The sequence below is a fragment of the Salarias fasciatus genome, chromosome 1, assembly GCF_902148845.1.
Source record: "Salarias fasciatus chromosome 1, fSalaFa1.1, whole genome shotgun sequence".
NCBI classification, from domain to species: domain Eukaryota; kingdom Metazoa; phylum Chordata; class Actinopteri; order Blenniiformes; family Blenniidae; genus Salarias; species Salarias fasciatus.
The window spans coordinates 29,927,957-29,939,376 of record NC_043745.1 but is presented as its reverse complement, the minus strand read 5'-3'; the positions used below and the strand labels follow the sequence as shown (position 1 = coordinate 29,939,376).

The window sequence follows — 11,420 nt, the reverse complement described above, 5'->3', positions numbered from 1 at the left end:
ATAACTTCCTCCCAAAACTTCAAAGAAAAAGGACAAGAAAAAAAAGGTGTTCTACTGTTTCGCTTCCCTCTCCACAAAAGACACACAACTCCACAGTTTTTATTATTAATAGGTTTTACTGTGACAGGTTTTGCTTTGCGACCAGCAGAGCCGTATGTGTGCAGCGCCATCTGGTGTCTCGTGGGAGTCACTGCACCAGAGCGCCTCAAGTCGACCCGGAACTTCTCGACTCCACGCCGGTGACACTTTCCTGCAGGTCACGTTTCACTACGGTTCGGAAGAAATGGCGGACATAGATGAACTGTTCGGTAGTGATGGAGACAGCGACAATGAACAGCGAGGTAACGTTCCCTGTCGCAAAATGAATGTTTGGTAGTGGGTGTTGCTTGTTTCGTGAGGCAATTTTTCTTGAAAATAGTCCTTTCCTGAGCGATATAAGGAAGAAGAGGTCCGTGGACGCGGCACTCTGCCGTTAATAACATGAGTATCGTTCCGTTTCCTGCACAGTGATCACAGCAGAAACCATTATTCGACTACAGAGAGCTTCATTTAGTTTTTAGCTCAAGTAAAGACGGATCTCAAACTCCACGTGGAAGAAGCAGTAAAACGCATTAGCTCCTGCTGTGTTTCTGAGTCGGAAGGTGTTTTAACTCTTTAGCCTTATTGTATTATCTGCACTGATTTGCCATGTACATACATTATATTGTAACAGTCAACATTTTATTTGCAAGCTGACTTTTTTAAGACAAAACCAAGACAAGTGTCGGGGCAAATTAATTAAAAACTCTTCACATGTCCCGATTTCACTGAAATAAATTAAGACGTGTAAGTTCTCTCAAGAATGTATCTTGATGCCAAAATAAGTAATGCCGAAAATATTTCTCAATAAAACCCTTGATGATCTGATTAGTTGAAGAACTTGTATTAATTCCTCCACAAGCAAGAGCTTGCGAATAAATAAACTGTTATTTGTTTATTTAGGATTAAATTATGGAAAGGAGCATTACCGCCACCTGTGTACGTAAATATAAGATTCATTAAGCCAATTTGTCTTTGCTTTCCACTAAAAGTATTAACTTTCAGCTCTTCATTTCTGCATCAAAGTGTGATTTGTAACAAAGATGACTGGATGTAGGGGACACATTTGTGAAAATCCTATCTTTCCATCTTGCACACTCACTCACTCATGTTCGTATCTGCAGACAGTTTTGTACAGTGTTCAGTTTATAACAAAATACCCAGAGATAAACCATGCAAGCAGAGGGAAAACATGCAAACTCCACACAAAAAGGCCCAAAAACCCAGTTGACTTGTACTGATAACAGGACGACTATTATGGCATAGTTTTAACCACTACACAAACAGACTGTCTATTGCAGACAGAAATGCTTCATCATGGCATAACAAGTCATTTAGTTGAATTTATTTTGAGGGCGATAGTCAAATAATTATTTTATGGTGTAAGTGTTGTGTTGCTACCCCAGAAAATACAATGCAATTGAAGTCATTCTTAGCGTAAATAAGGGAATTGAAATCAGTGCATGAATATTCACTCCCTTCTGGTCACTATTTCATAGAGGCACCTCTGGCTGCAGTCTCAGCTCCAAGTCTGTGTGGATCATGTGTCTCAAATGGCCTAGCCTGCAGTTTTTCAACATTTCATTACAAAACACCTCAAACTCTATCAAGGTTTTATCCAGCAATCAGGTATGAACAGCTTCTTTCAAGTCCAGCCCCAAATCCTCTCTGAGATTGGGATTTGCGGTTAAACTGGGTTGCTCTAGAATATTCGCCATGTTGTCTTTGATCCATTTCTATGTAGCTTTTGCTGTATGCCTGGGGCCACTGTCATGCTGGAAAATAAATCTTTTCCCAAGAAGTAGTTTCCTTGTAGACTGAATCAGAGAAACCTTCAAGATTTGGTAATATTTTTTCTTAGAAGTCATCTTTTTCCTTTGCAAGTCATCTCGGGCTTTTACAATGCATGATGCTGCCACCACCATACTTGTTTGTGTTGTTGTACTGTGTTCGGTATTCACCAGAGCATCTGCTCCCATGCTCAAAAAGTCAATTCTTCGAACCAAAGAACCCACTTTCTTTTGGCTTTAGAGTTTCTCACATGTTTGGGTTAAATTCAGGAACGTTTTCTGATGTGATATTTTCTTTACCACTATCGCAAACTGCTTGGACGGGTGAAGAACCCAGGCAGTTGTTTTTACAGCATTTTAAAGCGAACACTTACTTGCTGCTAACTTCGGTCTGAGATGGGTTTTTTTTTTTTTTTTTGTTATTTTGTGAGAACTCCTGTGTTGTGATAACAGGATTTACATTGTATCGCGATATACTAATGTGCCAAAATATGCCGTTAAATGCTGCTACCTTTCGCTACAGCTGGACAGTGATAAAAGCAGACCCAATGCTAGAATTCAGACACTATTCTTTAATGGTTTGCAGAGTCTGGCTCTGGCTCCGGCTCCGACTCGGAACAGGAGAGACCTCGATCTGCCAGCAACGCCTCGGGCAGCGGCAGCGACAGCGAGAGGGAGCGGGATGATGATGATGAGGAAGAAGGCCACGACGCTGGCAAGCCCAGCATGAACAAGGTGTGTAGAACCTTTATTCTGAGGTTGCTCTGGATATTTTGATTGAATGAATTGTACAAATTATGTTTTGATATTTTGTTACCTGTGATTTTAAAACCGTTTGATTGATGGAACAGTTTACAGAAGCACAATAACGCAACAGTATCCCAGTTCTAATGGGTAATACATTATCAGCTAGCTAGCTGCAGACAAAAAAGTAAATAAAAGAACTCATTCCAGTCAGAAACAATGTGATAAATGCTGTTAGACGGAGCTGGAATCACATCAGTAACACTGAACACGCTGCATGTTGCAGGAGCTGTTTGGAGACGACAGTGAAGATGAGCAGCACAGTCAGCACAGCGGCAGCGACAACCAGTCGGAGCGCTCCGGAAACCAGTCGGACGCCAGCATGCACTCCGACCAGGGGGACAACGACCACTCGGACGCAGAGCAGCACAGCGGCTCGGAGCGCGGCCACCGCGACGAAGACGAGGACGAGGATGAAGGGGGCCACCGGTCGGAGGGGGGCAGCCCGGCGGGCAGCGTGATGTCGGGCGGCGGAAGTCCTCGTTCTGAGAGAGGAAGCGCTCGTTCAGACCGGAGGTATGACCACAAACCACTTATGGTTTTATTGCTCAGCAGTTCAGAGAGAAGTTCAAAAAGAAGCTCACACATTGGGTGTGTTTGAGTGTGTGAGCATGTCGGTGGGTTGTTTGTGTGTTTGGTTATGAAGTAGATCATAAATAAGCAGAGAAAGTTCCCGTGATGGGTTGTGTTACAAGGTCTGTTGAGGGGTGGGGGTTATAATCGACTGGATGAAGCAGAGGACGAGGTAACAAAGGATCCTGAGGGTGGAAAGAATTATGATAAAGCAGAAAAGACCACAACGCACATAAAAATACCACTAAAACAAACATGATAGTAAACATCTGCACACTTCTCTGTAAAAACAAGAAATATCATTGAACAGAAAAAAACACATTTCAACCATATAATCCTTATATCCTTTAATATAATACATTTGAGGAGAGGTGATCATTTTTACCTCAATCAGTCGGATAATCTGTGTATGAAACCGATGAAGCGGTTAATATAATGTAATTGATAAATGACAGATTTCAGTTGAGTACAAGATGAGTGTTTTTTCTTGTTGGAATGTAAATGAAGTTCTCCTTTGCAGAGGTCCAGATGCTCTGTTGTAATCCGTCCCTGTGTGGTTTGAACCAGTGTGCACAGTGATCCCGGAACCCCTCAGTCGGGGCCCGGCACCCCACATTCTGACGGGGAGGCGTCCGGCAGGGAGAACCAGTCGGACGACGAGAAGTGGGGAGGAGGAGGAGCCAAGAGCGACCAGTCCGAGGACGAGGAGGAGAAACGTCATTACTCTGACGAGGAGAGGGAGAACTCTGACGACGAGGGCCCCAGAAACAGGAAATCAGGTGAAAGATTTAAGAGGCATTCGTACATGAACTGGATTATGAGCCAGCCTCTGCCATTAATCTTTACACATGAGATTCTGTGGAATATATGTGAGCATTTGATCCTGAGCCGTGAGCTTCAGCTCAGAGCTGTGAGGTTAATATGAGATTAAATTTTTGTTTTGACTTTTTGCTCACCGTATTGAAGCGTTTTCCTCCTCAGTGAAATGCGCTCATGCTATACACTTTTGGTTTTATCTACTGTATGTGGCATCTTTACTAATGGACACTTGATGCGATTTTTTTCTTCAGAGTCTGCAAAGGGAAGCGATAGTGAGGACGATTTCATCAGACAGAAAACCAAAGCAAAGGCTGCGTCTGATTCGGATTCAGACAGTGACGTCGGATCAAAGAAAAGTAAGAAGAACGTGCGCATTCGGTCATAGTAGCATCTTGATCATTTAACGAGCCCCTCTTTCTTTATGATCCACAGCAAAGAAGACGGCAGCAGATGACCTGTTTGGAGAGGCGGACGACATCTCTTCAGACAGCGATGCGGAGAAGCCTCCGACGCCGGGACAGCCGCTGGTACACTTCCGTCCTCTGGCCCGCCGTCTCGTTCCCATCATCCCTCTTTAATTGCACAGATTTCTTTTTATACAAGTTCCCCAAATCTCTTTTTCTCGGAGCCTCTCGTTAAGCCTCTCTGAGCTGATCCGTATTATCATGGGTCGTTTAATCATGGAGTGTTTGTTGAAATGTTCTTTTTCTGTGTGTGTGTGTGTGTGTGTGTGTGTGTGTGTGTGTGTGTGTGTGTGTGTGTGTGTGTGTGTGTGTGTGTGCGTGTCTTCAGGATACAGAAGATGGGATGGAGGGGGAGCAGGCAGAAGAGGAACCTGCCCCCGAAACTCGCATTGAAGTAGAGATCCCAAAAGTCAGCACTGACCTGGGATCCGACCTTTATTTTGTAAAACTGCCCAACTTCCTGTCGGTGGAGCCCAGGTCAGTGTCAACAACACCGTCGCTCAATTCAGTCATAACATTCATTCTGGAGACATCCTGAATGCGTTTGAAATGTGACACAGTGGCTCTCCGCTGTTTTCAGTAATGCACCTCATTTAAGCTTTTCATTGCAGCCTAGTTTTAAATAGTGAAATGATTCATTTCAGGTTTTATTAGCTTCTAATTCTGATGTGGCACACTTCACATAACCGCCACTCTAAAACAATTTATGATGCCTTTTAAATAGATCTGCGTCCAACCAGACTTGTACTGTTTTTGCTAAGAAAACATTCAGCAGCATGTCAAACATTTATAACCTGAGCTTCAAAGTACTGCCAAAAAAAAAAAAAAAACCAAGAACTAAACAATAACTAAGAAGAAGATATTAAAAGCTGAATTCATCTGGGGGAAATTTTTCTGAAGCAATCAGTCATTGACAATTCCACTGCCATGAAGTCAAACTAAACCCAGGCGTCCTGATCATACCTCTGGTCGTGTGTGTTTATTTATAGATTTTCTTGTTGTGCTCTGTATAATGGTGCCTTCTGTTGAATTGTTTAATATATGCAGGATGAGCTGATATTTCCTGACTGCGTGCTGGAGCCCTGGTCTTATCAGATCATTGCAGAGAACAACAAATCTTTAATTGCAGTGACGTCGACACTATTATTATACCTGCCATAATGTTATTTTTGAAGTTCCAGTAACCGATGCAGTGAAGCAGCACAGTGGGTTTGATTTAATCACCAGCTAATACCAAAACTGTTATTATCATATTGCGCACAAGCCGAAAATAAAATGCAGTCTGTCACACTCAAAGTGTCGTGTGTAGGAATATAGACTGTAAAGTGAATCTTAAACACATGGGGGGGGGGGGATCCCAAATTCTCCTTGCAGTGATCTAAAGTGAGGAAACCAGTATATCATTTCAGAAATGTTTAAACCATGGAGCTAGAAAGGTGTTTAATCAGTTGGAACATATTTAAGTTATAAGACCAGAAAAATCAAGTGTCTTGCCGTTTCCCTAAATGTCCTGGTGAATCCGATGTTTCAGACCCTTTGACCCTCAGTATTATGAGGATGAGTTTGAGGATGAAGAAATGTTGGACGAGGAGGGACGAACCAGGCTCAAACTGAAGGTGAGCAGTGATCTGACTGACATGCCACCCTCTCCTGATGACTGTAAATCCGCTGCGACGCCTTTCAGAACATTTTAAGTGCCGTGTTTTATTTCACAGGTGGAGAATACGATCCGGTGGAGAGTGAAGCGAGACGAAGAGGGAAACGAAACCAGGGAGAGCAATGCCCGCATCGTCAAATGGTCTGACGGCAGGTGTGTGTGTGTGTGTGTGTGTGTGTGTTGTGTGGCGTCGGGCCGGACGGACTGTGGCGCCTGGCGTGCTTCTGACTTTCCATGTTCTCACGGCAGCATGTCCCTCCACCTGGGGAACGAGGTGTTTGACGTTTACAAAGCTCCTCTCCAGGGCGACCACAACCACCTGTTCATCCGGCAGGGCACGGGGCTGCAGGGGCAGGCCGTGTTCAAAACCAAGCTCACGTTCAGGTAACGCAGCGCCGGGCCGTTGCTGTGACGCCGACAGGCTGCCACTAGGAGCGCAAATCGGCCGTTGTTAGGGAGACTCTCCCCTCTGTCTGGCTGCCTGACAGTCACACACGCGCTAAACAAGCTCCGCACGGCCTCTAATTCCAAACAAAAACAATGGCTCCCTTCAGTTCTGAAGTGTAATTCATCCTGTAAGTTGCTGAATCACCCAGCTGCCCAGGTTTCTCTGTGAGAACGGTGTAAGCCTCTTAATGCCTCTGAGTCCACCGCGATGTTCTGTGTCCTCAGGCCACATGTGTCTCGTAGGACTCGTGTAGAGATGAAAATGCTGATTTCACTAAAACTACAGTGATGTTTTAACACTTGAAACTGGCAGATTCACTGGAATAATTCTGTGTGCAACAAGAAAACGACAACTTTTCTGAACAGCTGAAGGAAATCAGTCATGTTTCCTATTAAATAATGCATTTTGTCCGTCAGGCTTTATTGTTAATAATAACGGGGAAGGTTACATTCCCTGATGTAGGATTAATAAAGTTTTATCTTGATAACCAAGTTTGTCGACTTCACATGGACACTGGAAAAGCACCAACAGCTGGAACAGTTTGTAGTGTCAGGTTTTTCAACTGAAATCACTTTCTCTTCCGTAACAAACAGAAATAGCACATCAGTGAGGCAGACTGCTTCTGAAAAACTAGAAAAAAAACCCCTTCATGGCATGCATTGTTTCTCCCTTATTCTTTACCACATTAATACTTTGTTATGTAACTCTCCAATAATTTCACATTCCTTCACTAATTTTGTTAAATTTAATTTTGTGTTCATCTTCAATCAGCATTTCCATGCTGGCGTGAGTAGTAATAAACACAAACACCCCTGTGAATGTTCCTGTTTCAACATGTTGTCAGTCACGCTTTTATTTTTATGCAGTGACTTTGCGAAAACCGCGCTCCATGTAGCAACAACCTGTAGTTTATCTTTCTTTATCTGAGATCTTTGTGAAGCCGCCTTGTCGTGACTGTGGCAGAACAAGAGTTGCTCATTCGTTATCAATGTATATTTTGCTGAAGGAATATTTAAACAGAAAATCCAACTGACTTTACAACATGAAGGGAGAAAACCACAATAAATATGATTTTATCACAAACACATGTTCAATTTAGAGGTGTCAAAGTTAAAGCTTAACTACAGATCAGAGCCTGTATTATTACCTCCTAATTACAAAATAATGTTTTGGCTTATCAGGACAAGTTTGCATGTCATGCATTACAGGAGCAAACAGAACAGGAAGTACCGTGAGAAAATCTCAGAACTGTCCTTCAGACGTTTAATTCCGTTGCTTCATCTCATTCCAAGGGTTATTTTAAGCTACATTTGTTTCCCATTGATCAGACCCGTTCCGTAACTGAAGCATTGACCTCTCACCGCTGTGTTTTCAGACCCCACTCGACAGACAGCGCCACCCACAGGAAGATGACGCTGTCTCTGGCTGACCGCTGCTCCAAGACCCAGAAAATCCGAATCCTTCCCATGGCTGGCCGAGATCCGGAGTCACAGCGGAACGAAATGATCAAGGTGACACACATTCACACGCCTCGTCTGGAGACTCTTTTTTTTTTTCTCTTTTTTTTCTAACGAAGACGTTTTGCCCAAGGCTGCTTGTTGACAAGCGTGGTGCCCCGTTACATAAAGAAGACATAACCTTACATAATGAGGGCATGCGGTGGTCACTGCAGTGGAAACAGTATCAGCAGGGCTGCTTGTGGATTTACTTTCAGCCCAAACATGCGTGCGTGACAGCGCTGTTTATAGTGCGACTATGTCCGGTTCCCACCTGCCGCAGCGCCGCCCAGAGAGGATGTGTGACACTAGAGTGGAATGGAAGTCGCAGCCTCGTCTCCCTGAATGCCCTCCGTATCATCCTGTGCAGGTTTTTCAGTTCGAGGTTGTTTAGAAAAACACCGGCAATTAAAAAATAGCAGCCCCAACGCGAAAGTTCTTAGTAATCACTCCCGTATGTTCATTTTTAGATTGTTTACAGTCATTGTTGTCAGGTTAGAGCAATACAATGTTTCAGAAGTGCAGCTTATTCAAACACAGGATGCTCAATGTCAAAGCTTTTCAGCCAGCTATCAGCCCGCTTCTGGCCCTTAAGCCCTGACAACTGCAGAATGAGAAAACTCAAATGAAATAATTGCCCTTTCTCTTGCATTTCCCCCTCTCAGCCTTGAACAGTCTGTTTCATAAAGATTGATTTCAAGCTGTATTTGTCACAGTTTGGACTTTCATTGTTGCTGCCGCCGTTTCGTATTAGTCACAAAACAATTAGCAGCATGAGTGGATTCAAGGAGGAAGATAAAAAACAAGTTTGTTGGGTGATTAATAACTAATATTACAAAAATTGCTCTTAGTCCCTTTTATGCATAAATGCAGAAATGAAAATATTTCAGTACTTAAAGACTTTAAAGTAAAGACACATTTATATAACAATCATAAAGTCAGATCTCTAGTGAGCTCAGTTAGACTGCACACAAATTTAGAGCATTCTGCTTTATGTCCTATATTCTCTGTAAGACAGAAAAAAATAACATCCAGCCGACCCCTCCAGCATTGAGGGATTGTACCCGTTCTACACACAAGAGAAATGTGCTCGTACCTTTGTTGGTGTTTCTTCAAACCCAGCATGCGAACACTCACAGCTTGCTCCAAACACTTTATCATCGCGACAGAAAGAGGAGGAGCGGCTGCGAGCGTCCATCCGCCGAGAGTCCCAGCAGCGGAGGATGAGGGAGAAGCAGCACCAGCGGGGCCTGAGCAGCAGCTACCTGGAGCCCGACCGCTACGACGACGACGAGGAGGGCGAGGAGGCCATCAGCCTGGCGGCCATCAAGAGCAAGTACAAGGGCGGAGGAGGAGGCCTGAGAGGTGACGATGCTCTCGATGCTCCACGCCGTCTCGTCCTGACACGAGCAGAGGTCTGACGAATCTCCTCCTCTTGCGTTGCTTCCACTGCAGAGGAACGAGCAAGGATCTACTCTTCAGACAGCGACGAAGGCTCCGACGACGACAAAGCCCAGAGGCTGATGAAGGCCAAGAAGCTGGACAGCGACGAGGTGAGTGCAGCGCCCAGGTGGAGAGACAGGGGGCAGCGTGAGACAGGACACTCTGGGGATGAAACGTTACCCTCCATTGAACTCAACAGGACAGATTCTAGTTTTTTCCAAAGTTCCCAGAAAGAAAAAAAACAAACAAACAGATGCTGCAGAAGCAGCTGTGTACAGCTGAGCGTGCGGAAACACCGAACAGAAAGTCTGCTGACGCGCCACTGAGTGTGTCTCCTCTCTCTTCTGCTCCCATGTGCACAGGAGGGCGAGGGATCGGGGAAGAGGAAGGCAGAAGACGACGACGACGACGAAACGGCCACCAAAAAGGCCAAAAAATATGTCATCAGCGACGAAGAAGAAGAGGAGGAAGACGATGATGAATAATTTTTTTTTTTTTTTTTTTTTTTTTTTTATCATTCCACTGTATTATCAGTGCTCCGGCCCACATGGCATATAAACAGCCATATTTTGTTTTGTATAGTTTCCTAAGAGCGGCGTGTGGGTGAGTGTGTGTGTGTTTGTCGTGTACAGCAGAGGTGAGAAATAAAGAAATTGTGGACTTATGTAACCAGAGTTCCTCAACGCCCGTTTATCTTTTTAGACATTATGAATCATATGCATGAATCACACTGTTGTGATATTATGAAACGCACCGCTCAGCTCGGCTTTCAGGCTAAAAAACAAAAAGCGTTAATGGGAGAGGTGCAGCAAGGTAATGAAGCATTTAATTTGCTTCAACATTTCTGTTAATCTCTCACCAGTGGCTGATGTTTCACCAGTGCGCTTGGATTATCTGAAGATTTCTGCAGTTCGTGCGGCTGGGTCGAAATACGCCTGAGGGAAAGGAGGCCCGATCGAAAAACCCACCTGACAGGAGAGATTAAAGGAACTGGGAAAGTGAGCCGAGAGTACGAGTATCCTCGTATCCTCCTCAGACCGCAGGCTGGAAGGACTCGGAGTGACGGCAGAGCGCTTTAAGCTGTTACAGCTGTTTAGAGCGAAGCTTCTTTCAAACTTACTCCTTTTCAGCAAAAGGAAGACAGATTCAGAGGGAAAATCCACCGGCTTTAAATGGCATCACAGCCTTTCTGAATGGTCCTCAGTTCATCGAGGGGGTTTCTTCCATTTCCATGGTTGATAGTCCAATCCCCCATCATGCCCTGCCCATGTGTCCAAGTACCCTCCTACTGGTGACCTGTACGGTTCTGCAGCGGTTGATGGTCTCAGAGGTCTCTCGTGGGGTTTGAATGTTTTTCTTGTTAGTTTCAGGTTAGGATGTTGCTCTGTTGTCGCCTTCTTTTCAGCTGGTGTTGTTTGTTAGTTGCGATTCAAAGCTGGCATTTGGATCAATCCTATTTATATTTTGGCTTAAATTTTATGTTGATCTCTCTGAAAATTAAACCGAGATTAACAGAGGAGTCTATTCAGCTGCTCTTTTTTTACTCAGGCACCCGCAGCAATTTGTTTCAACTTACTCTGTGTGGCTTATTTATTTATCCATTGAAGCATCGCATTTCAAAATAGACAGTGAGTGAGGCCGCTGGGCGATTCACTTCCTGAAGCTGCAGAAGGACCTTCAGACGTTTTCTGCTGGGCGCTCCAGCTGGTTGAAGGCAAACGTATTTGGGTGAGGTACTGTGACCTGATCCCCACTGAGCCGTGCGGTCGGAGGACAATGGAGGGAATAACAGACCTGGTTACTGATTCCAGTTCAGCAGCCAGAATGACGCACGGCTTCACACCGAGA

General features: G+C 44.4%; 1 protein-coding gene across 1 annotated transcript; it reads left to right on the top strand.

The window, feature by feature from the left end:
- The first annotated feature begins 256 nt into the window (after positions 1-256).
- Positions 257-10,382, top strand: leo1 (LEO1 homolog, Paf1/RNA polymerase II complex component). Its single transcript, XM_030096906.1, has 14 exons — positions 257-341; positions 2,455-2,603; positions 2,899-3,188; positions 3,813-4,024; positions 4,316-4,420; positions 4,497-4,591; positions 4,857-5,005; positions 6,060-6,144; positions 6,244-6,338; positions 6,435-6,569; positions 8,009-8,144; positions 9,299-9,494; positions 9,585-9,682; positions 9,935-10,382. The coding sequence occupies exons 1-14, from the start codon at positions 284-286 to the stop codon at positions 10,055-10,057; spliced, it is 1,926 nt and encodes a 641-aa protein (XP_029952766.1). The 5' UTR covers positions 257-283; the 3' UTR covers positions 10,058-10,382.
- Positions 10,383-11,420: the final 1,038 nt, after the last annotated feature.